The sequence below is a fragment of the Rhea pennata genome, chromosome Z (genome assembly GCF_028389875.1).
Source record: "Rhea pennata isolate bPtePen1 chromosome Z, bPtePen1.pri, whole genome shotgun sequence".
NCBI lineage: Eukaryota > Metazoa > Chordata > Aves > Rheiformes > Rheidae > Rhea > Rhea pennata.
Genome location: NC_084702.1, coordinates 29,119,233 through 29,146,612, shown reverse-complemented (window position 1 = coordinate 29,146,612; position 27,380 = coordinate 29,119,233). Strand labels below are relative to the sequence as shown.

The 27,380-nt window shown below is 40.2% G+C and overlaps 1 protein-coding gene across 3 annotated transcripts in view; it reads right to left on the bottom strand.

Annotated features, from left to right (window-relative positions):
* The window catches only part of NTRK2 (neurotrophic receptor tyrosine kinase 2), a 199,462-nt gene that overhangs the window by 66,746 nt on the left and 105,336 nt on the right, over positions 1 to 27,380 (bottom strand). For 2 of the 3 annotated variants that reach the window (XM_062599007.1, XM_062599003.1), the window contains one exon: positions 18,673 to 18,861. In XM_062599007.1, coding sequence (XP_062454991.1) covers positions 18,673 to 18,861 — 189 coding nt within the window. Of the gene's footprint in view, positions 1 to 1,006; positions 1,554 to 18,672; positions 18,862 to 27,380 lie in introns of those variants that run through there. The other variant, XM_062599004.1, reaches the window with a different exon arrangement.

The following is a 27,380-nucleotide window of genomic DNA, read 5'->3' as shown; positions in this document are numbered from 1 at the left end:
GCATCCTAAAGAGAGCTACTCTAGCTAACATTTGAAGTCTCACGGAGAAATATTTTTTCTTAAACTGAAGAATCAAGACTTTTAAACTTGAAAATGTATTTTTTGCTTATAATTAACTAAGTAAGTTAGTTAAAATAGTGAGGAGCAGGTGGTCAGAGAACATGTGTTTTCCCTGCAACGGCACAAAAAATGCTGCAATTTCACACACAAAGGTGCTCAAAGCCCTACTGAAGGACAGCCATGACTACTCCTGCTTCAGATCACAGTTTTGAGTTTAAGTCTAGCTCTGCAGCAACTCTGATACACCTTCCCCAAATCAGTGACAGGCTTGTCACTGACATCAAGGGAACCCAAAATGAGCTGTCTTACAAAAAGAGGAGTATCTTGCCACAGGAATACTACCTTCCTATTTGGCCAGGTTGTGAATTTGAATGAAAAGGCAGTATATAGGTAGGGAATATGCTACATGATACAGCTTTCCATCCAGTCAGTGGTATCTGAGGGTGCAGAGGAGAGGAGGAACATTTGCATGGTGGAGATGACCGTCTCCAGCAAGAAACGCTCCAATGAATTGCTCATGGGCTTGAATCGGGACACAGAGGAGAGATTAAATATGGGCAGGGTGAAGAACTCTGAAAAAACACAAATGACCAAACTGTTCCAGCTCAACAGAAAGGGAATCTCCAGGCCTCAGCTGATTAGTAGTGCTAATCAGATTTCCTCCTGTTTTCTCACTCAAGCATTTTAGTTCCTGTTAATTTAGATTTGTTCATCTTGAACAGCCTGTTACAGCTGCTCAGGAACAAGCCAAACATCTGCCCTGCAAAGAATTCCCTCAGAGAGTTTATACACATTTTGATTAAATGCTGTCCCTACTACAGCAAGAAATTGTCCACATTCAAACCAGTGTCACAGTCACTTGTTTCTGCCCTGTGATTTTCTTTTTTAACTAGGCCATCTTATTTGGGGTAATACTTAGGAAAAAAAGACAGAAACTTTTGCTGGCTTATTTATCACTACATCTTAGTGACTCAACTTTATTTTCAATGTCACATATTGCACAGCTGCCAGCCTATTGGAAATATTTCTGGATCCCATTTGGTTAGCAATCCTACAATTTCGAAAGCTTGTGATTTCTTACGGAAGTTTGCAGATGTCGCTCCTTCACCCACTCCAGCTATAGCATGACAATGCATGCCAGAATGCCAGCTCCGGCACAGACTTTGGAGATGGATGTGGAAAGGTTACATGATTTTGCAATAAATTCATTATGATCAAGCAACACCAGTTAAAGCAAACACTCTCCTGGCCAAAGAAATAAGTAAGGAAAAGGAAAACAAAAACCCGAGTCTTCGCTTTTCTGATGTCCTGTTGCATCAAAGCACAGGTTGCAACAAGCAGAGAAAGTGTAATGTGCTTCAACGTCTTTTGCAGTTGCTATGGTACAGTTTCTTATGGAAAATTCCTTTTTCTGCGTGATGTTTTTCCTGCCTCATTTGGGATGGCAGAACCGTTCCTTGTGTCACCTGAGAAACCGGGCTGTCAGTTTCCACCTATTGGTGAGAAAGAAACTCATCAACAGCAGAACTTAACGGAAAATGCCTCAGGTTGACGTCTCTGCACCTGTGGCCACCCTTACACCCAGGAGGAGGAAGGATGGGTCAGGAGAGGAGGGGTCATGTGGGACAGCTGGCTGCTGCTTTGGGGGTGGCCTCGAGTTTCCCGTGCTGACTGGGATGAGATGTTTCATCTCTGGGATACCCTGCTTGCACAAGGATACCAAAGCTTCCTCCTCCCGGTCTCTGCCACGGGCCTTAGCCCCAGCGTGTGCACACAGAGATCAGCTGCCACACTGATGGAGTCCCGCCACGCTTCACAGAGTGAAGTTTTGTTTAGGCCTTGGGGCGTTAAAGCAATGCACACAAATAATAAATAATTGCATTGCTCTCCTCGCTTCTTAAGGCAAAATATCACCACAGGTGAGGAGCGTAAACTCCAGTATGATCATACAGCCAAGCAGCAAAAAGCATTTGGCTCTTAGAGGTGAACTGCAATCTATTTTCTGCATAGATTGTACCAGATATTGCCAGGAACACAGCATAAAAATGGTATTATGGCGTTGCACCAGCGCACAAAGCAATTGAGGGAGAGGCATTTTCACTATGTAATTTTTTTTTATGGATTAGTTGGAAGTAATCCCATTTTAATGTGACATTTTTCCTGCTGGAATGTTTTTTTTCCAATCAATTAATAATTAGATTCTATCACTTTTGATTCATGACAAAACCACAGCATGTTAAAAAAAAAAAAAAAAAAAAAGGCTGTTTTAACATTTTAGCGCAGTTGGATACCTGCCGTACTTCAGAACGCCAAAATTCCCATGGGCTCCCTATGGTGATGAGAAGAGCTTTTACCTCTCTGAGGAAATGGGTTTTGAAAATAATAAATGCAGAAGTGCTTGAAAAGACTCCTTTACTAACATCTATCATGACAATGAAGAGCATTCAGGATGTAACAGTGCAATTGCACTCCATGAGACAACTTTTCTGGTGGTGCCAGTATTTAAAGCTCCATTGACTTCAGTGGAGTTTCACCCTTTAATCCTATAAGGTTTGCACTAGTAGGATATCACTAGCAGTTACATACAACCAACTTATCTTGTTGATAAGTTCAACAAAAAAATGAATGGAAACAGGTATCAGAATCAAAATGTATCATGCTTTAAAGCGTATTCAAATCAGGATGTTCAAGATTTTGATTCCCACAGCACTGATTTGAGTGTAAACCAGTCAAAAATTTGACTGAAAATTTTTTAAGGTGTAATATAAAATTTCAAGGATTTGGCAGCAGGAAAAATGTTGATTTTCAGTTACTATTTTGGCTTTCTAAAATAAAGAATCAAATTCAACATTTCAAAAATAAAAAAGCCTTCTATCATGAAATGTTGCTCCAAAAATCTTTAAACACAGTTTTGAAGTATTTGCCCCAAATGAACATTTTATTTTAAAATATTAAATCATTTTAATTTTATTGAAGATGTACCTTTTTCCATTTCAGCATTTCAATTTGAAGCTTGAGACAAAATGAATAATATGCTTTCTGTTTTAACTTACATTCTGATTTTGAAGTGAAAAGTAATTTTGAAATGCTGAAAATCTCCCATGGGGAGGAAAATTCTGGTTTTGAACAGCTTTACTTCTGTGCATTTAAAAGTTTAACTATAACCTCGCTTCAAGTACAGAGCTTTGGAGGCAGAGGAGTTATACTGAAGATGACAGAATAATTAAGTAAAGGCTGCATTATCCTGATTGAACAAGTTGGCCATGGCACTGGGATCTTACTTTCTCTGTGTTAAAGTGTAAGAACCACCTATCCAAGCTTATCAGCAGACACAGCCCTGGATGCTAGACTGCGTGAGATGTCTGCACATTAGCAGAGAGCTGCACTGATCATTTTTGCCTCATTCCTATCCAGAGGATACTAAATTTGGCCCTCTAAGAAACTCATTTAAAAAAAGCATGAGCAAGTGGAAAGGGTGCTGAAAGCAGAAGTTAAAACTCGGCCTTAAGCATGGCAAAGTTGTAAGCAAGATCTAATGAAATTACAGAAGGGCTTGAACCAAAAACTAAGATTTGCCTATAGCCGACTTTTGACGAACTTCACATGCATATCTCAACACTGTGAGTTAAAATCAATCTCACGTAAAAACTGTCCAAGACCAAACAAAATGATAATCATCAAAGAAAGATTTTGTAATTTGACTTCTACATTGTTGCAAATATTCATCAATACACATATCCACCGAGAAGCCAAAGTTCTGCACACAGCAGTACATTTGCACTAGAACCTATCATTTGAACTATCATGGGCCACATCATATTCATGATGTTAGTTCTTTGTATTGATATATTGATATTGTATGTATTAATATCCCAAACATAAAGAGAAGCTTGCAGATCTGCTCCTCTACTGTTTTGCAACCAGTGCAGATCATGGTATCTTTTAAATACCTGGTTCCTGTGGTAAGTGTGAAAACTGCTTTTCCATTCCCCCTATTCCAGCACCCTAATTATTTTTTTGTATGCGTATCCCAGCAGCAGAAGTAGCAGCAGGGGGACGGTGGGGGGAACAGAAATAAACAGTAACCCAGAAGAGCTTTTTGTTCTTTGTCTGTCTTGCACTCTATTGATCCTTTCATACTCCCCAAAGATCAGAGACATTTTATAATCATGACTGTAATTAAATATCATCAGGGATTCAAAAGGACTTCCCTCTTTAGCATCTGTGGAAGCAATAAACATCAGTTTAAAAGCTATAAAACCAAATCAACAAATGGTTAAAGCTGAAGATATGAGGCCCTGCCATGCTGACCTCCAATTCCCTTAACTGTGGCCAGAGCCGAGGCTCTGCAGAAACGTGGCTAAAATTCTCTGCATAACCTGATGCATATATTCAATTAGCTGGCTGTCAGGATGAAATGCAGGAAAGAAGGAAAGCCTAGCGAGCACATCGGCCTAATGAAAGACAATTAAAAAGCTCCTTAATCAAACACTGCTGCTTTTAACAAGTCAGGTAATGTATCACAAGCAAAGCCTCCTCTCCCAAATCCTTTTACTCCCTGCATCCAGACCCTGAAGTCACACAGTCAGGGAGGGCAAAACGCAGGCAGTGACTTCAGTTGCCTGAACTTTGGAACAGTGCAGCTGCAGAGTACTGCCTTCACCGGAATAAATGACCAACAGGCCTCTCTGCTTTTGTCTTTCTTATCTTTTATATCCCTTTTCCGGCCCCACCCTCCTTCCTTCTCTTTGTCTCCTGTACACATCGTTGTCTCATAGGGTGCTGCTTCTCACCGGAGCCCTTTCTGGTTACTGCTGGGGCACGTGCAAGTCGTGGGCTTCTGTATTTTCCCTGTAGTTCCCCTTTTGTCTGGGTATGATTTATTTATTTCATCTTTGTGATGTTGGTCCAGTTTTGTCCAGTCTAATGAGTTTTACTAGTAATTGGGTCTAAGAGTTTATATTTATGATCACAATTGCCATGTGTGGAGGAGCAGTCACCCTTAATAGCATGCTTGCTGGCTTAAACAACACCTACAGATAAAAATAATTAAAAAAAAACCTAATTCCAAATAGGCTATTGTCAAAGACAAGCAATGTTTGTCACTGATTTGTTTAGATAAAGCTTGTTCCACTAAAGAATTAAGAGATACAAAGAAAACAGTGCTAGTCCTTTTGGCTGGAATGTATTTCAATAAGCTTTGACCTATGGCTTTTGTAGCCTGATTACCCAGAGTGTTAAAACGCTGTGCAAAGCTCGAAGTTCAGCTCAGCACTGACACGGCTTGATAAGAATTTGCGAGTATAAAGCACTGAAGGGAATGAGGGACAGCTTGTGACGCACAGCTTCAGAGGGTTTATACTGAAGCTTGTAAATTACTATTCCCTTTTCTTACTATAAAAGCCAGAAATTCTAGAAAAGATTTAAACCCAGGATTGTTATCCTTTCTTAAACTGCATTTCCTTAAGATAATTGTTGCTCCTTCTCAGAAATGAGAAGCCCCAGGATAGAGATGTGTATCTGCAGGGTTTTGTTCTTAGCACTTCCCTGAATTTCCCTTGTTTTTCCGAGGGCACTACCTGAAAAGGCATGCAGTAAGACAAGAGACACTGAGGAGACTACTCTGACCCAGCTTTTCTGTAGTCCACAGAGGTATTTTTTCAGCACAGGGTACATGCTATTCTTTCACCCTCTCAAACGACTCCCAGCACAGCCTCTGGCTGAAGCCAAGAAGCAGTCACGGTTTCAGGAACATAGCTCTTGAGATGGTTTAGCTAAGAAATAATGTGGATTTCTACATGTATGTTTGTATATACCCTATCCATAAAGGTCAGAGAGAGCCCAGCAAAATGTTTCTTAAAGGCTTTTACGGATATTTGGATGGGACAAGTGGTCTAATGAGGCCAAGAATTCACTGTGGGTGGGCACACTTTTGTAATAATAAACCTTTTTAATATGATGAAAAATAAATATCACATGCTCAGGCAGAGACTCTATCTCCTTACTAGACCAAAACCACTAAAATTCTAAGTTTTCTCTGTATGCTTTCCTTCCATTATTAACAAAAACACCTAGTCCTTTTCTGTTTTTTTCTCGTAGAAAGTGATGTTCATATTTCTGATGTATATATTCTGCTGGTAAACATAAGCTATGAAGGCGACATAGCAAAGCTTTCTTCTGAGGGAGCAATGAATAACTGCATACTTTCTTCTATTCTGAAACCATCCTATCCTGAGATCAATTAGCAGTCCAAAATAAATCACTTATTGCAGGGCAGAAACATGCAGACAATTCTATAGATATACATATATATATTTAATCAGCATGCTGCAGGTTTCTTTAATGTTGCCATTTAGCACAGTCCTGTTTTGTGAAATTGAGGTCTGACTCCAAACACATAGAAATCAATGGACTAGAAAGAATCCCACTGATTTCAATGGGAAATCAATTCTGGATTAGGCCTCTGGGGGGTTATGAATGCAGAGAAAAGTTGAAAATTTTCTTCTTATTTCTGAGAGACATGCCTTATTTTGCACTGTGTTTCTTTGTTAGCCTGGCATCATTTCAGAAGTATCTAAAATGCTGTCATCAAGAGAGGCAAAAAATTGTAATCTTAAAATGCAGTACAACATTTTGACATAAGTGCAAAACCAAACTGCAGATAATTCCAGCTAGGAAACATGCTGGATCAGAATAAGCAATGCAAAAGACTTAGATGAGCTGGGAAGGAGTCACCTTTTAGGAAAATAAGGATTGCTGGTAATATATGAATTCAGATCAATTTTCAGAAGGATCCACGAGACCTGCAAGTTAAACAAAAGGTCTGAGCCTCTCCCTCCAGAAGCAAAACAGCTGAGCTAAGAGGAAAAGGAGACACATTCTTTTAGGAGACACATGAATTTTTGCCTTATGTCTACATTCTTTCACCGCCTCCTCAAGATGAGGACCATGATCTACCATATTTACCAACAACACACAGCTATGTGCCTGAAACCATGCCTCACTGAGGATGTGAATCTCACGAATCCCCTGAAGGTTAGGATCAGAAGAAGCCTGCCCACCAGCTGAGCAAACCAAAAAGCCTTATGGATCTCCTGGCTGCTGAAGGGCTCCTGCCTGTAAATTCAGCCTCCTCAAAAGCAGCTGGAGAACTGAAGCAACTTGAAGTCAAAGGCAGTTCACACCTGCACTCAGCTGCTGGACGGAGAACTGGCTGGCCTTCTGCCCACTCCACCCCACTGCAAAGGGGCAGCAGGGGCAGCTCAGCCACGTGCCAAAGCTGTTTCTGGTAAACTGTAGATGCACTGGGAGGACCAAAGCCTCACTCTGTTCATCAGGTTGCCACAACACTAAGGCATCTTTGATGGTGCTGACAGCACTCAGCATCCCTGACTGCTGGGACAGGGTCCCAGGAGCATGGCTGTGCCAGCCCCAGTGGCAGTCTAGCATAGGGAGCCAGGACAGGATGGTGACAGGCATGGCCAGCCCAGGCACCCGCTGCAACAGTAAGGTTGCCAGTAAGCCGCATGTTGATGGTGCCTCCAACCCCCCCTCCCCCCTTCTCCACTGATCAGGTCCAAGTGTTTCAGCCACAGTAAGATATTCATATGCTGCTTTTAATGTAAAGCTAGCTATCTCTGCTGTATTGGAAATATCTGCAGGTTTATTATATAGGCTTAACATTTGAAAAGGACATAAATCTTTCATGCCAGAGTGTAAGCTAACCTCTAATTGTTGGAAGATCTGGATTATTAGACACTTACTTGGTGAATGGTTTCGAATGTATACAGTACCAGGCATTTTTAGGTACCAGAACAGTTACTACGGAGATGTAATGTGTCAATTTGTCCATTCCCAAACTAAGTACAGCATGTTAACTAAGATGACAATTTATTATCAACAGAGATGCAACCATGATAACAAAGCTCACCTTACTCTCAATGACACAGCACCTTTCTACTTTCCTGGTGACACAAGGAGCTTCACAGACATACTGATCTCATGTACATTACAAGACAGCACTGGAAAGAGCACCTTGTATAATTACAGAGGATGTAATACTGATCTCATAAGCTTTTGCCTTGTGCATTACCACCCAAGCTTCTCCCTACTGCGCTAGCCAATGCATTTCTATCGGAGGCAATACCATTGCTATTCCAGTCTCAACAGCCTCATGAGTGGAGACTGCAAATCCAGCAAAATAGTTGCATTTCTTCTGATGAGAATAAAATGGGTACAAGACAAATCATGTCCTCCTGCACAAGCGGTCAGAGCCAATCAGTCATGTATTGTTCTTTCTTTGCTAAATGCTGAGACTGAGATTTTTTGTTTCTTTTCCATTTGTTTCTCTCTTTTTCTGTTCCTCTCTGCTTTGTGTGGGACATGTTCCCCCTGATGGGTATTGTTTTCAGCTATTTCTTTTGTTTGTTGAGGCAGGCACAGACCTTCCGGCTGTGGGCACCCAAAAATGAGAGCACATCCTTGAAAGACGGAGAAACAAAAACTAAACAAATCCTAATTAATACTCAGAAGTAAGAAGAGCCATGTGGGAATCGTTTCATTTTAGAAAAATTCTAACCAGAACTGTCTCTCAAATAGATACTCATAATGGAAGTTCAAAATTCTGTGAAATCTGTATTTCCCTCAAAATGATATAAATTGGGGAACTCTTCAAATTTATATTTGGCTTCTTACTATACTACTGTGGGAATAAATAAGCACATGGCATAGACAATCTTCCAGTCTTTCTTTCCAATGCTATGGCAAATAGCATTCCAATAGCAATCCAAAAGGATTAGAAGAGGCAGATGAGGTAAGAAGAAGGCTCCTTTGTGAAGAGAGCTTCCCGTCTCCTTAACTCTGACACTAGCCCTCAGACACAGCTCACTACTGCTCAAGGCAGTCCTCTCAGAAACCTAAAGCCTTTTCTTGCACCTTGTGACCCATACAATTACCGATTTTCAACAGTTTCCAGCAACCAAATTTTAAAAGCAGTTAGGTACGTAAAGGTGAAGAATCATTTACTGGAATTGTCCTAAGTTCTAAGCTGATTAAGAAGCTGATTTCTATTGATTACAAAAAATTTACACTTCAAATCTGCTTAGGAGCTTTCCAGAAAACCCAGTTAGTTGTTAATTTCAGACGTTCAGCACCTGAACACCTTGGAGATTCTCATCTATGTGCCCAGCTGATTTCTGAAAATGGATTATATAACTGCATAATGCAGAAATTAAAAAAAAAAAATCCTCAGATAGATTTTTAGTTATACAGAGATACACTGAAATTTAGAGAAATAAGCAATAACTATATGCATACACACTATGTGTTCTTACTAAATGCAACCAATACCCTCATGCAATATGTTTTCCATTTAAATGTTTCTGTTTAATTATCCCCCAAAGCTAGTGGGTAAGTTGCTAGCTAGAGGTACTGCACAACTTTTCATCAACAGAACTTTAACAATTTCAGACCTTGTTATAGAGTCTTGACTTCCGTTATTTGACACTTTTTTCTCCTGTAGGCACTTTATACTTCAATCTCAGTGATTTTGCAGCAATCTGCAAATAATAGCCTTCAATTATTATGGGCACTGATGGGCTAGCAATAAGACCCAGTTAATGTTCACATCATACTAAATCTGTATGCCTCATGACTTAATCCACACACTGGCCTTTTTGAAAAGTGATAACCTGCCCATCTATCGAATGTCCTGCTCAACACCTGGTCACTTGCTTAGCAATTCATACCAACCCTAATGGCCTGGGAACTACTGAGCTGAAAGACTGCCTGTGTCTGCTTGCACCCCTCAGTCATAGCACCAGAAAGCAGAGGTCCCTTCTGCACCTTTGGAAGAGAGGGCAGCTGACTGAGAGTGTTCCTCTAGCTTTTGTCCGACAGACCAAATTAAAACTAGCTTAATCAACCTCTAAGCCTTTCTAAGAGGAAAAGCAAGGTGAAAGTGAGAAAGGGACGCCTCTAAAAGATCATAAAGATATGCTTGAGCAGTTGGGTTTTTATGTTAATTACTGACCAAAGCTCATTCCTGGAATTGTCTGCGTAATCATATTTTTAAAATGTGTCAAAAAAATGCTGAGCTCTAGTATTCTGTTTTACAGAATATATGTCTAAACTAAAACAGGTATATTAATTAAATACCTTCTGGGGAGAAAAAAGTAGTCTTATCATTTTACCACAACTGCTCTTGTGAGCAATGAGGAGCATGCGGAGAGGTTTAATTAGCAAGGCAATGTTTGGAAAGTGATTTAAGGATGCAGAATATTATACATTGCGTTACTTTCAGTGCTGACACAGTTTGCAAATGCTGCTATGTTTTATTTGCTGCTGACCCACCCCACGCCCCCACCGCTGCCCCCTTCACGCACGGAGGCCCGCGAGCGTCGCAGGGCGCGCGGAGGTGGCAATGCATGGCTGCGCCGTGCCGGCGGCTCTGCGCGTCACCTCGCACGTCGCCGCTGCCGGCCGCCCCGCGCCGAGGGCCAGCAGCCGAGCCGAGCCGACCACGCGCTCTCGTCGCCTTTGCCATCCGCCGAACTGCCCTCAGAAATCACCGTCAAGGTACCCAGAGCCTTATTTCCTTAGAAAGAGCTGCCAGCAAGAGGCGTGAAACACTATACACAGCTGAAGAACAATATGGCTCATGTTGCTGCTATGACAAACCCCTTATCATTGCTGTTATCAAGGTAGACAAACATATTCCTGATTGTTTCGTTTTGTTTTTTTTTTCCCCTAACATTCCTCTTTGGGTGAGCTTGTGCTCAAGGCTAACTATATTTTGCCAACTCACACTTTTTAATAATGATATCATTGCTTGGTGATGAACTTGAGAAAATGAGAAGCTGGATTCATTTATGAAGTTAGTTTGGTTAAAAAGTTATTTATTTCTGGTTTTCTCTTACTTTAAGATTTATAGGATTTTTCTACATGAAAAAGGTTACATTGTTGAATTAATTATATGCTGTAAAATATTAAATATGTTTATCAATACTTTCACATTTATCTTTCCTATTTTATTGTAGTATCTTTCCTATTTGCACTATCTTCCTTGGGACTTGTATTTCTTGTTTAGCCAAAACTATCATGACACAAGGAAATAAATCAAAGGCCCAATCCTACTTGCATGTCTAGGCTCTTGATAAAAAGTTTTATACAATGAATTATATGTGGTTCCATTCAACTTATACATAAGGACTACCCCTTTTAAACTCCATTATGTTATTCCCCAGAAATGTTTTCCTAAACAAATGTAGGTTTATATACATAAAATCAACATCCACTGAATTTACTATGCAGCACAGAGTCTGAACGACATAATTTAATCGTAAGAATATAAATGGTGTCATTGTCATGTACCATGTTACTGATTTAGCTACATACTCTGGTGCAAAAATATTGTACATATGTTTGATGCAGAAGTATTGAAAGTGTGTTTCACACGCCGTATTTTCAGGTGACAAACCACTCACGCTCTTCAAAACTAAAGGCCAGAAACCACTCCGTTCCTTCCTGTAGTTGCATACTCAGCAGTACGACTCCCAGAGCAAGCAGCAGTTTGCCAAATAAATCAGCTCACAAAACACCATTTTGTGTGATGAAATGTAAACATTTTGCTGGAAAAGTAACCACTTGTCTTTCTACTAGATATAAATAGACTTCATGTACAGATCAAAACTGCAACACAGCTAACTTCCGGGGCAAAAAAATGACTGTGTAGGTTTGCCTCTAGAGTAAATGTGGTAAGATTTTTTTTTTTTTCAATTCTGAATTTGTAACAGAGTTGAAACCCATGTTTCTCAAGCTGAAGGCTTCAGCCTTTGGGAGAATTTCTTCCATCCAGTGGAGAAAGAAAAAAAAATCTAGCTCTGCTGAGATTCAGAATGAGCAGCAAATATTAGAAAATCTAATTTCTCATAAATTTATTTATTCCCTATTATATTTTATTTGTTGAGCAATGAAAATACCCAACTAGGTTATTGGGGAAATATGTGGGACTCAAATCTGCAATGGTATAGGAAACAAATCCACTGCTAAGTCAAGAAAAGTAAAATGCAACTAATGAAATATATTACCAATGTATGCAGCTGTTATCTCTGACATGTGCATGCCTTCATGGACAATTGCAAAGATACATTTCTCAAATGGTGACTGTAACCAAGGATTAAAACAGGCAATTGAACTACAAAAATATTTAGTCTAGCCAAAAAAATATACAAATGTCTTTAGAGTAAGGCAAGCAATAAGACCAGGACAAGTTGTAAATTTTATACATCTCTGTCCTTATAGTCTCAACATCAGTTGCAACAGTCAAGGGCTTTTTAGTTTTCAGTATCTGAAGATTCTGACTTTGGTACAGAAAACACCCCGTTAAACCTTCCAGCCTCTAAACTCTGACTGCCAGTGAACATCAAGCCTGGCAAGATCAATTTGGGCAGCAAGGTTTTTCCTCTCAGGCTGGATTTTACTAAAATTGTTCAGTTTTGCTTCTTTTCTCTGTGTTCTGGCTATTGAGATCAGGGTGTCTTTCATAGGAAAAAGAAAAGATGCTTATAAATTTTCAGCTCTGCAAACTTTGGGAGTTAATGGAAAAATTCTAGACTGAGCTGGCTAAGAAACCACAATAGCAGCCTTTCTGTTGTGGTCACTGAGATATACAAGCTTTTTAAAAGAGACAGAAATGCTGTCAGGGTATTTCTCCTAGGAGATCCTTTTTCTGTGCACAAGGACCAACATACTTGGTGTTTCCTAACCTGTAAAGCACATCAAATTTTTCCTCTGTTCCTCACAACTTTAGGGAGAGGGTAGGGTGCTAGATACAACCTGGAACAGTCTGTATTTGTTACTTGGGAAAATGCAGTCAAATAGGGATTGCCTGATGAAGGCAGTTTGCTCACTGTGCATTTTTGTGTTTTTCAGTACACTGCACATCCAGGATGAGAAGTAAGCAGAAACAAATTGATTTGTTGCTCTGGCTGAGATGCCTGGCAGATCTCTGCAGTGTAGACACTCACTGTTGGTGAATCTTCCCTTTTTCTCCTGCAGCCTTCTCCTCACTGGCCTCTCACAAACCTGCAGTGGGCTTTGTGAAGCCCAAGAGCTCACGTGCCGTGAGAAGGCAGGGACAGAACTGCCCCAGCAAGACCAGATGTGCTGGGACCAGGCTCTGCTATGGGACTGCTTGGCCAATGATGTCTGGAAAATATGTACCTAGTGACCACATCACCATCATTCTGTTGACTTTCCTCTAGAAATACAAACTGTCTTCAAATAGAGACTATATATAGACTATGCTTCTTCAGATCAAACAGCCCTCTACTCTTGATCCAGGGTCTGGAGAGAAGGCCATTCAGCCTGTTCCAACATGAAGGGAAACCAGTTACCCTTGCTAGATCTTAGTATCCAGAGCCAAGGAAACACCTGGGTACTGAACTACAGGTAGCTGCACCCTTTTGCAAACAGCCTGGGAGAGGGAATGCAATTTAGATGGTCCCAATTTTTACCCTCCTCAGCTCCTGCCCTTTGGAGAGAACATGCCAGAACCATCTCTTTGGGGTGGCAGAGGCCTTGCTTCGGCGTGGGGATAGCTTTGCACTCCCTGCCAGCCCTCCCATTGCCCTGCAGGGCCTGCAAATCCCAGCATGCAACAGCCATGCTCAAATACCCTCAAATCACAATGCTATATTAAAGAAATCACAACATAAAAAATGAGAAGAAAAACAAATTCACACCATTTTCTGCTTCCTCAGACATCTGAGGTCTAGCTCACATACTCAAGCATCAATACTTCTTCCTTTCTAATTGAAATCTGAAATCATCATCAGACTCCAAGAGCTATGGCTTTAAAAAGAGAAGTCTGGTACTGCAGGAGTCACGTTAAAATGACAAGAATATCCCTCCTTTTTTCTTTCCTCACAAATTCTAGTGATTGAAGTTCTTCAAGATAGTGGTGTACTGAAGCAACCCATTTCTAAACCCTTCCTACCTAACTTTGGGACACCCAAATCTGGCTCCTCATACATTAAAAAGAAATCTATAGCCACAGAATAATTAAGTAAAAGATTGAGATTGCCTTTAACTAAATGATGTGACAACCCTCAAATGTACAGCAAATTGAAAAGGTCAGTTTTTAAAATGGGATAGGAGAAGGCTGTTCTCAAAAATTCTGCCTTTAAAATTACAACAGTGTGTGCAATTAGAAATTTTACCATGGAACTGGAACTTTTGACTGTAAATTATTTTTTTCCAATTAGCAAAATCAATCAAAATTAATTTACAGGAATTATTTCTAGTAACATACAATCAGCTGCAGAGTTTCTCTAACAGAGGCCAACTGGAAGTGTGGTAATTATTCACAGCAAGTATGTGGATGGCATCTTGTCCACCAACTAGAATGATTCAAGTGTATTTTTCCATTTGTATCCATTAGAAATAAGACATTCAAAGCTAGTATAACAGGAATACTGGAAGCAGTTAAGTACAATAATTATGATTACTTTTCAGTGGAGTCTAAACAATCCTCTATTTTTTCAATACTATATTACCCAGTTCATATATCTAAACTGCACATTCCTGTATCTCTAGGAACACACCCCATAAGACAGAAATACAGACCAGATAGTATGACTATTTCATAAATGTATGCAAATTTCTTCCATGAAAGCCACAGTCCACATCACATCGTCTGAAACACAAAATATATGTGCAACGCCAGCCACTGAAAACATCTTGCCACTAAACCTCCCATGACTTAGTTAATATGCCTCCCCAGTCCACTATTTTGCATCAACAATATCTTACAGGATGAAATTGATGCATTTGCTACTGATTCATCCTGAGGCACCTGAACTCTACAACTGTCTTACAAACCTATAAATGGAAGAGGAGAGCTCCTATCTCCCTTTCAGTTGCACCGCTGCATGACAGTCACTTGCTGTGCCAGCAAGCTATTAGACAGTCTGGTTGAGATCAGGGAGAATAATCTCCTCAGTGTTTGCCATCCTTGCAATTTTCCTGCTGTTGCTGTTATTACTTCACTAAAAAGTTACGGCTTAATTTTCAACAGCAATAACTGCATGCTATTGGTCATTCCCAGGTGAAAGCTTTGTAGGCTTATGCTACTACAACACTCCCCGTTTTATAAAGAGTTAAGTGCATCTTTTAAGAGCTTTCACCATGCAAAAGCGGCAGACCCTCCCAGACATCACACGAATCAGAGTTGCCACAGTTAGGTAGGTATCACCAAACAAGAGGTATGTTCTGATTTCAAATGAAAAGGGACGAAGTCTCTCATGTGTCTTGAACACATCTGTGCACCAAAGACTGCAAACTTTCAATGTAGAAACATTCAAGATGCTCAAGTGCCAGAGGAGCCCCCCAACCAGGAGCTACCAAAGATCCACAGCACAGAAAAGAAGAGCCAAGAGCACCAGGACAGGGTGACAGACAAACAAGTGCTGTAAAGGCATCATCGGGTTTGCTGCCTAGGAAAGCAGGTAGATCAGACAGTGAATGGTCAGAATGGAAATACCAGACAATCCTAGTCAGAACAGAAAGGATAATATTCTGCTGGTGTATCAATTAAAGCTATAGATAAGCATCTGCGCTGAACCTGGGCCAGAAATTCAGTCTTTTTGGTAAGACTGGAACCTAGCCTGTGAAGCTGCTGGGGAGCAGGTCTTCATCAGTTTGACTTTCCCACTTTGAAGGTTGTCTCTCAAGAGGAAGGAAAAGCAGCAACTTTTAGCCTGAGACTTTGACACAGAATTTAGGTCTGTAGTAGCAAAAGTACCAATTCACTGATACAGCGATGGAATTTCAGATGGAACTGATTGTAATGAATTTTTAAATTTTCTTTTAAACAGATGCACTTCTAATGCTTTGCAATGAGCTTGACACACTGTGTTCAGAAAAGGCTATTATCTGGTAAAAGGTTAAAACATGGCTTAGGTAGGTAACAAAGAAGAAATTCCACTTGCTACTCACAGCAGATGTACTCCTCCAACTTCTGTGAAAACAGCAATACATTCTGAGTACAGTTTCACCTAGCTTGAAGTCTCACCTCCTTCCACAGACCAGCATACACTAAATAAAAAAGAATCTTTTCCAGCATGACAGTCACCGATGTTGTGTCTAATGCTAGTGGACAATGGAACTTAGACTAGATAGGAAATAAATATAAATGTTAATTATTTTGCTGGAGATGAGAAATCAGATGACATTTGGAGCCAGCATTATTGTATACAGGAAAAAGATTTGACAGCTACTTAGCTTAGGGCTTTGAAAATACCAGAAATACACATCAGGAGCAGGCTGCTGGGTTACGAAAGGGCAAATGTATTTCTGTAATAACAGGCAAGTGAAAGAGACAGAGAGTATGCAAAATTATTTATGAGAAGACCATTTTTGTCCTAGACAATTTGAATTACCCTCTTCATTGGACAGACGCTCGGTGTGGTAGAAGAAAGCTAACTTGGTTTATCAGGTTATACACTAACACAGTTTTTCTGATTCTCTTTGCTAAAACAATAAAACCACAAAGCCTGGGACCATCACAGCAATGGAGCAGAAAGCAGAGTGGCTCCTTGTCCGTCCCAGGAGCACCACAGTAAAGTCTTGAGACTTTATCCTGCAAACATTCACACACAAGCCGACTTCATGTACTGTGATCAATACGCCTGACACCATGTGGCTCTCCTTGCAGCACACAAAACCAAACACAGACTTAGGTATTTTCAGGACAAGGATCTAGTTAGCACTAGTTAGGCATGGTTTAATGCTCCCATACTTAATATGCAGCTTGCTAAATGTGAGAGAAATCTGAGTTTTGGTACAGTTTGTTTCCCCCTGCCTCCCAAACAGCATGTATGTTGTTTCAACATTAATGCTGAAAGTGAAATACTGTGCAGTCACTGACATTTGTTTAAACAATTACAATGTTGTCTAATGCAGCTGGGAACGGAGGTACAGTAGCCTCACATTTGAAAGCATGGCCTTTTGTATAATTTTAGAGAGCTCTAGTGGGCATGTTGCCCATTTATGATTCCCCAGTGGCTTCTATTTTTCACAGGAATTAATGTTCTAATCACATTGCATCTACATAACATTTTCCTCGTGCTGATCAAGTATCAGCAATTTAGTGACTATTTAATGCACTCTACTGCATCTGTTATGTCAAATTATTCAAATACTTTATAGCAGAATAGACTATTTCTAGTTGAAAAAATAGTGCCACACAATAAAATCATGATGAGAGAGAACATCAGGGATGTAAAAAAAAAAGGGGGGGGGGGGAGGGGGCAGAAAAATGCCTTCTGATGCATTGCAGGAACATCCGTCTGTGGATTATGCTTAGTGCAACAGTCAGTCAAGTTGTGGATCAGTATTAACGGTCACAAGACAAGCAGATAGTCTGGCATCAGTTTTTACACCCTTAGAAGTCCTGCATGCACTCATGCACAGACCAAGGAAGATTCCTGTTACAGCATTTAAGCTATGCAAAGTTGGAGGCAAAGGTTTTTGACCTAGGCCATATGTCCCTAAACTACCGTTCGTGCTGTGAAGACAAAGCAGTCACTACACACACAGGACACAGTGTCCCTTAACTGCACACCCAGTGCTCACCGACTGCACTGGGAATCTTTCAAACAACTTCCCAGAGAAACAGATCAGGCCTCCAGCAACACTTCAGGAATTTATGTACAAAATTAAGAGGCAGAAACAACCTTCACTGAAACACTTAAAGACCTTAATATACCAACGAACGTAATAAATAGTGCACTTACTATTAATTACAATATCCTTAAGATATTTGTCAGTTATTTGCTGTAGTGTCAATTGCTGCTTTAAAAATCAACATTCCATATGTCCACTTATAAAACTATTATTATATATGGAGAGGAAAAACTGAACCTTGTGTTGCTCTTTTTTAACAATTCATAGTAAATTATTTTTAACTTTTCATATTTTTTCACAGTATATTGGTTCCACCTGCTTCTAACTGAACACCAAAAAATTTGTTCATGACATTTATTGTCAGTCATATGACTTCCTGCTCCATCTTTAAATGTTCAACATCTTTTCCAGCTGTAATGCTTGAACGATAAAATTAATCAAACCAATGAAAGTTTTCACCTTTATTCTTATAACTTCACAAATACTCAGATTTCAAAGTTAGGTTATATTCATAACCAAAACAACCAATTTAAAAGCAGTGAGTATGTCACAATGCTGAACAAATATTGACTTCTGGTTCTGACCCAGGATTTGCTTTCTCCCAAGAATATGTTAGCTGTACAGGACTGGCCAAAGACCACTGAAATCAATGGAAAGACTACCAGTGACTTTGATGGAATGTGGACTGGGCTTTGAGTATAATGCTGCTAATTTCATTGATTCATCACAACGACTGAATTTGGCTTTGACAGATGTAAAGCAGTTCATGCCATGTGCCTCTTAACAAAATGCATATATTTTAAGTCCGCTTCACCCTTCCTCTCCCAGAAATTTACACAATTTTTCTATTATTAGCTTTGTTAAGGAGCCCCAGGACCTGCACACAAAAAATGAATGACTGAAAGACATGCACGCATTTGTACTTACAGGTATCTGGCTTGAGTTGACTGTTGGTAATCCCAAAGTACTGGGGATTTTCAATGACAGGAATCTTTGTCATCCCGATGATGACTGCGTCTGGACCTCCCTCAGAGGAAGATGGAGTGTTACTGCCATTTGAAATGTGATGAAGGGGACTTGCCGAATCATCATCATTGCTGATAACTGAAGAAGGACCTAGGGTTAGAAAGAAAGAGTTCCCTGTAACTCAGGAAATGAAAATTTCCCATCCCTCAGCCAACTCCATTTTTCCTCTTTTTGATTAGTTTGTCCTCAGTCCCCCTGGGCATAAGCTCTCTTTATATCCCCTACTTATCTTATCTCAGAAATTTTATACGTTTAGGTGGAGATAGAGCAAAAGGAGAAAAACTTCGGTTAGGCCACTAAGAGCAAGAATATGATGTAAATTTTTTTTTTGGTAGACTATCTACACACAGTATGTTAAGCATAGTGTGTCTATGGGAAAGATCTCCAGATATGATGAACTTCTTCTACCATTCTTAGAAATATGCTACGAAATAAATGCATTAACTGTTTTTACCCTCTCCCCTACTCAGATCATACAACAATAATATCTTTTCCCAAAAAGCTGGGGAATGTCCACCTTCCCTTTAAGGTGACACTCTAACAAGACAGCAGACACGGAGGCGACAGGCTTATTCTGATGTGGGAAGCAGTATGATTTCTGATGGACAAAAAGGCTGGAAGTCAAAATCCAGAAGAAAATCTGCAGAGCCAGTAGGTGCACAGCAAACAGAGCAGTGGGGAAAATTCATCCTGTCCCACACTCTACTGTGAGATCTGGTGTCACTTCACGGGGGCTCATCCAGCCCAGGGGAACACTTCTCTGGCTTATAAGGCCCCACAAATACCTGAGTCTAGTGACCTTCCAGAAACAGAGGTTTATTTCGATCAGCAATTTAATGGCAGTTTATGTTTTATTCTCACCTTGTGCTTTGCATTGTTTAATGGAAATGCCATGAAGACAAACATTATAAATAGATTTTAAAAAACTGTTTAGCACAAAGTGTTCCACTTTTGTGAGTTGTAGGGGCCTTTGATATAACGTTGAGATTAACACAAACTTGCAATTTAACTCCTGCTAGTATGGTTTACATTCAGCATTCAAAGAAGACCGGAATCACCACGAAACAATGACAACTTTTTGCCTAATCTGCCCACTGAAAAGACAACAGAGAACACAGTTTTCACATTTCAGACCATTCTCCATCAATCTTAAACAGAGTTTCAGGGTGGCATTCACATCTCCTAATGTCAACCAATTTAAGCTAGAAATAGATGGAATAATTCACTGTCCAGAAATGTCTAACCTAGCATGGCATCCTCCAAAGACACCTGTGTTTGCACTGCAAGCAAGAGTGAAAGGCAGGACAACAGCACCGTTCACAGCAATCGAAGAAGAGGGTAGCAGAGAGGACTTTGCGGAAGACGAAAAGCAACGTCTCATCTGAGCTGACAGCTACTCCTTTGCAAAACACTGGAGCTTCAGGCTGAGGTAAGAAAGGGATCTAAGTATCACCTGCACACATGTGGCATCTGTATTTGCAGGTGAAATGCGGGAGATGCAGAGGAAGAGAGGATGAGGACTAACAGCAGGTCCTGTGGATACTTCATGAAGGATGGGAGAGAAGATGGGGAGGATCTACCATAGCACACGCTCAATTACAGGCACAAGACAAGAACTAGGAGAAGCTCAGACGCAGCAGCCAAGACAAGGTAGCTTGAAAAAAAAGAAAAAGGAAAAAAGAAAGAAAGAAAGAAAGAAAGAAAAGAAACTTTGGATTTGGACTCTCTTAAAGTTTTGTGGGTTTGTGGCTCACACTATCATAACAAAAGCACTTTTTCGTGGCATGGCATGGCTCACAGGAATAGAATTTAAATAATCTTGACATGCTGCTATTTCTACCCTAGCCATACAGGCTCAAGCATATTCCCACCCCTATGCAGTGTTCCTTTCTCCTCAGTTGGTTTAATGGTGCATAAGGGAAATGTTCTCATTGTTTGAAAAGGTACTTCCCCCTCTAGCCTGAAACAGAGGTAATTTTTCAAATGCTTGCATTTCCCTGGAAAGTCACTGTTGACAAATGTAAGCGATGCCTAGATCTCTGCAATTTATCAAGTGAAATACTAATACCAAGGCTGTTTTTTTCATTACTGATCACACAGATCCTCAAAAGATTGATTCTACCAGGAAAGCTGCCAGAATTAAGAGGTTTTGGTGAAGATTTTCCTAACGAAGTGCAGAGACTAACAAATTGTGGGAAAGGGTCCCTAAAATGGCACACAAGATATGTACATGAAGTCAAAGCACTATTTTGAGGTGCTGAGCTTGCATGCAGTGGAGAAAGAGCGTAAATCCATGAAAAATCTCATTTAATTTTTCTAGAAAAAAATCCTGATGCCCCCAAACTTTCTGAATCTCAAGCCAATAATGACACCAAAAACTAGGCAGAAAAATACACATTTACTTGGGTCCTTTTGTACTTAACAGCTTTACTATAAGGGTCAAATCCCTTTCCTTACAGCAAACAGGCAAATTCTTTGGGTTACATAATTTAACAAGGGCACTTCTCTAAGTCATTTGCAGGCTTGCTGTTCACTGCTTCACAGGAAGAAGGTTACTTTGTCATTGTTTGCTTTCAACACACATGCAATGATGGCAAGAAAAACTATCCATTACACATTTCTAGAACAGTAAAGTAGGATAATGAATAGAAACTCGTTCTGTTTATCAAATCATTTTTGCACTACTTTAAGACCCAATTTGTATAGTGAACTATTTGGCAATCAGCAAAAACTGCAAAGTGCTGCAGGAGAAAAATAGACATCTGTTCTATAAATCTAATTACTCAATTAAGCTAACTTATAAAGCTAGTCTCCTGTGTGATATGAAGTGGACTCTAAATATATTTAGCTTTCTGAAGTAGCTGAGGAAAACATGGAAAATGAGGTGATTCCTGATGTGCTTCCTGATGGTTTGAAACAGTCTTTAAGAAACATTCAGCTCCAGGGAATTTGTGCAGTGTCACTTAGTGATTCCTCTCATTCATAAGTAACCTTCTCAAGCAACAGTCTTTGGAAGTAGTTGTTGATCTTCAAAACTCCCATTTCCATTTGCTGCATATTTTTTCTCTAATTAAGACAACCCAGAGCTTAACACATTGAAACTTTTTCAATTTCAGAAGCAGCTGAACTCATTCTCTCAAACCTTCCCAGTGCTGGGATTTTTTTGATAATGTGATGGAACAAGTATAGAAACTATTTCCATATTGCTTGTATGACAAACTAGCTGCTTTCCATGAAGTTACATTCCATTTTCTCCATGTACTACGTCACATTATACATAACAGGCCAGCACTGCACTGACTCTTCACAGCAGCAGCCTATGAGTGATATTCCAATAATGCAAAACCATTTTCCAGAATGCAAGATGAGGCCATCATCTATGCTCGCAAGATGCTAGAGTTACCCTTTCCTGAATTTGCACTGAGCACAAATCAAAAGGTAATTTCTTAAAGCGCCTTAAAAAGTGATTTCATACTGATTAAATGGGGTCACTTAATTACTTTTCAAAGGCAAAATGAGCTGGATAATTACTTGCAGTCCCTTATTATTGATTCTGATTTCTAGTCAAATCTGCTGTTTGTTTCACATCCAAAACCTGAAAATTTTAAACAAAATGTCTTTGGAAGAAGTGAGAATCATGAGTTATCAACAACCATTACTACATATTCAGCTCGAGCTTTTAAGAAAACTCTAGAAGTTTTCAGTTCTTCACATATAGTCTTCATACACGCTACTTAATATCTTCATTTGATTTCATTTTAGAACATATTTCTTATCTCGAGAAGACAGAAGCTGGAGCCATATGAGAAATGGTATCCTGCTTTGGAGGAAAAATATGAGAGCTACATATTGCAGGCCTGAATTTCTCTTCTCTCCGATGCCGAGCTGAAAAACTGTCCATTTTGCATAGCCCAGGCACAAGAAAAATCTCTCCCACATACAAAAGACACTGCTCTCTGAAAAAGCAGAGACATATAAAAAAGCCAATTCTGCTCTAAGTTTACAAGCTATAATCAAGTCAAAATACTCCTCACATCTGTAGGCTGTGAATGATCCTTAGGCAAATGATACGGGGAGAGGCTGAAACAACAAACATCTCTTGCTACACATCCCATAGAGAACTGGAAACATACAACAGTACCACGGGGCTCATGGTTTGTTGCCACCAGTGCCAGCATGAGCCACCTCTTCCTGAAATACAACCCATCTCCACACCATCCTTCACCCAGCACTTGCCAACACACTTGAATTTGTAGCTGTACCTTCTTTAAATTTAGAAAGAAGCATTCTTATGAAATTAACTACTTTCAAGGCATTCTGACATTTTTGGCCAGGAGGAGTTCTGTGGTTATAAAATAGATCCTTTCTTGCTGCTCCCACTGCCATCAGGGTTAATGCAGTTTTAACATACACTCTACAAAGACCTATCCACACTGTCACTTGTGAGGTTAGGTTTTGGGTTGTGTTATTCCAGACTTCTGCTAATACTTAGGTACTTGGCTGTGGCAACACACCTGACTACTGGATATACTGCCACTGAAATAATCTGCATGACCTGACTATATATAAAAGTATAGAAAGAGTCACAAAGTGAGTAACGGCATGACTCAACTAAGCAGGCTCAGGCAAAAAATATAAAGAAGAGGCTGGGTTTTCAAATGCAGAGAACCTGAAAGAACATATGGTTTTGGTTTGCACTTGGCATGGCCTTGCCAGTACGTATTTTCAAACTTGACTTTAGACGGTCACAAACAATTACTGTGTCCAGCATCTCTTTCCCTCTAATGCATCAAAGACATAAGCAATATATGGTATGTTTACAACTATAACAAGATCACCAGGAGGCTACATATCCCAGGTCCCCCCTGCCGTGCATTTCTGAGCATCACATACCACTTGAACTATCCCTGAAGTTACTATCAAAGGCTCAAACGTGCAAGGAAGCAATAGGTGCTGCTATAATCAAAGACAGCAAAGTTTTGCTTTGTGTTTGGAGCTGTGCAGTTATTCCAGAGATACATCTGCTTAGTCAAGTTTTACAAGGCAGCTCAGGTAAAGAGGATTGTTTTGGAGATGACTTTTGTAATGATGAGTTTAAAACCATGGCTCCTTCCATGAAAAGGGAGATTGATTCCTAGGAAGATTTCTCAATAGATCTTGCACTAGCATTGGCTCTGCTTCTTTCAAACTCTTGATCTAAGAGGAACAAGGACCAGTCTGTGCAGGGACATGGTAATGGCACATCATCAGGCAAAAGCAGGACAACAAGTGCGTGTTACCAATCAGCATCAGCTCAGCTGGATTTTGAGGCCATACTGAATCTTCTCTCTTTCTTCTTTTGAGAAAGGGGTGTATTTTTCTCTAGCTAAATAGCTTGTTCTCAAAAAGCACTTATATAAGCTTTCTTCCCCCAGGAGACTCGCATATTTATTGTAGATTCTAAGAAGGTCTTTCTTATGCATGATTAAAAGTTAAGTTTTATACTTCAGTGAGAGCAGAGAAACTTTCCTGTTACCAAGATAGGATCCAAGTTTCTTACCAGAACCTATGTCGCCTTTTTAACTGAACTCTTGAATTGCTGTCCTACCTTTCACTCCCCCTAGAAGACAACTCATCAGTCACAGCTGGGCATGCTTTTTTTTCTTTTTGACTGAGGTGCTACGAGCTTCACTTCGAATGCTTCATTGCATTCCTAAGTTCAACAAGCATAGGCAACTGTGATACCAAATAAGGTTTATGCAATTCTATTAGACTGAATAAGAGCTTAATATAAAGCAATATAATTATAGCAACATTATTTTATATTACTGGTCTCTTAAATGCTGCATGCTGAATACACAGAATTGAATTAAAAAGCATAAATAGAACACAAAAAAGGAGAAAATATTCAGAGCTAGTTGAATAATCTTCCCAATGACAAACCTGTTTAGCTTCACTTTGGGCAGCAGAGCTGTTCAGAGCATATTCAGACTCTACTGCAAATCCATTCAGAGTAGACTTATTAAAATGATGCTCCTTGCTTTGCAGCTGCTGATGCTGTTAATGTGAGAAAGTGCAATTTAATGTGATACTATGCTTCCTCAGCAGTTCAGCTGTGTGGAGCAACAGTATTTGTTGTCTTCCCTACCTTCCAACCACCCCTCCTTGTCTTGTACCCTCAGCCCTGCCAGCTCCCCTGAGCACAGCCATTAGTGCTGGCCTCAGTACCATCATCTGTATATTCACTGTCATGGGCAGCGGCTGAACGAGATTCATGGGGCTAACGCTCCTTTGCTGCTAGTGAAGAAAACACTGGAATAAGATCACCCCTAGAAACACTATACCCAGGTCTATCCCACTGAGGCATAACGCTCTTCACAGCTCAAACAGCACATGTCCTTCTGTCCTGCTGCCAGTATGCAATGAACCGAGTCAGGAACTACGCTGTAGACTTTTAAGTTTGTGACCCAGAAAACAGAGACTTGCCAGGCTAGAGAATAAATAATTGTGTGTCTTCTGAGAGGTACCATTAATCTATTAAACTGATTTGCATCCACCAAGTGCTTGTTTAAGCTTGTACTATGTGGCTTCTTGACATTTGAGGTGAGAAAGACTTTCTGAAGCTACCTAAGATGTTTGGTTGCCATTCAATGAGCTTGATCACAGTAAATCGGGTGTAAAGAAAGGAAGTTGTTCCAGAGAGCTGGAGATCTTCCCTACATCCTTCAGCCAAATGCTTCTGCTCTCTGTCAGCATGCACTTCAGAAACTCTCATTCCAACCATCTCCAAATTACAGAAAGGAGGAAGGTTCACTGAGATTGTTGGCAAGATACATTGGCTTGGAACAGAGGTTTAAATTCAAGCAGCAGCCTGTAGGAATCTCTTCACCTGCACATATGGCAAAGAAAGGTGGAGAGATTTGTTTGAAAATTGTGAAGGGAGTCACATCAATAAGATCATCACCTTTCACTTGGGTGATCAAGCTTCTAAGGGTTTTCCTTATATTTCCACAGGAAAATCCATATTTTGTCTTTATTTGTTACAGCCTCACAAGAAGACTAAAGTGTGTTATTCTCATTGTAAAGCTTTGATGCAGAGAAAATATGCTGCAGTGACAGTTTGATTTCTTTCTTATGTAAAATAATTTAAGTAATGTGTATCAATGAGTGTAATCAAATAACAGGTATCTCAATCAGCTTTACAGTACTAAATTTTCAATGCTGCCAGCTGTCAAAAGGTCAGTCACACCAACTTTAATGCCTTTCCCTTAAGATGTGTGCTCTTCTTGCCAGAAAACTTTTTATTTCAAATGCTGGAAAACTTTTTATTACAAATTTGACTCCTCTAGAAAGCAAGAAATCTGGGTAATTCCGACTGAAATGACTGTGGACAGATTTTAGCTACTCAAATATTTCATCTTTCATCAGGCCTTTTTGTTGTTGCTTTGAACTGATGAGAATCATAGCTGCATATTTGTTTGTTTCATTTTTATTTCAGAGTGCTATTGTGAAAGAATCCCAGTCAGTTCTAATTAACTGCCTTTTTTTTGCATTAACTTATCTATATTTTTATTCGCATATGCACCCAGACATCCCTTTATGCACAAGCCTGGAACAGTCCAGAAACTGCCATATCTGCAACAGTGGTTTCCTTTCAGTGAAATCACCCTGGGATCTTCTGAGGGACCACCACAAAGCATGTCGCTTGCTGAAACCCAGTCAACCTGCAGGACACAAGGACAGGCACACAGGCCACAAGGTCTAGGGCAGGCTGGCACAGCAGCTCACCTGCAAAACCTTCACAACATGGAGCAACCCTATAGGAAAAACAGCGAAATCTCCCACGCATAGTGTTTTTTTTCGATGTCGTCTCTGGAAGAGGGAAGACAAGCATGGCTGCTGGCCCTCCTCCCCACCAAGATGCCGTCAGCACAGCCCCAGCCTGCAGCACCCGTTTCCTTCTTCTCTTAGCCAGGACAGGAAGCGTTTGTGTAACAGCTCTCACTGTTACACATTGCCATTGACTTAGGCACCATAACCAACAAATCCTCATGATTTGTCCTCAGTGATGTGCATACTACCATTCCTGTTCTGGAGGCAGCACCAGGAGCTCTGTGCTGATGTGCCCAGCAGGGCAGGCTGTAGCTTTGCCAAAGTCACAGCCAGGACCTGGGAGGGACTGCCTGCCCCGGGGCTCCCAGCTCACAGCCCCTCCAGAGTTACAACCCACTTTCTGCCATAGCATAACTGGTACCTATAAAGTTGCCCACTGCTTCATGGACACATTTCCATTATCTGCAGCTCAGACAATACACCTCATCATAAAGAATGATGAATTTGTGGCCTCTCATTATCGGTAGTCAAATGAAATGCATATCTGAGACAAAAAACTAACAAAGATGTGGCATATTTATCAATGAAAATATGAGAGTCAGAGAAGTAAGGATACAGAGCAGCATAAAATGTGAAAGAAAGAAGGAAAGAAAAAACAATTTATCTTTTTTAATATAGATCACCAAGAGCATGCATTATAGTCACCTGCAGATTTGGATATCTAAGACACATGGGTTAAATAAAAATTTTTCAAAAATACTACAGTGAAAAATCTCAGCAATAAGAATAAAGATCAG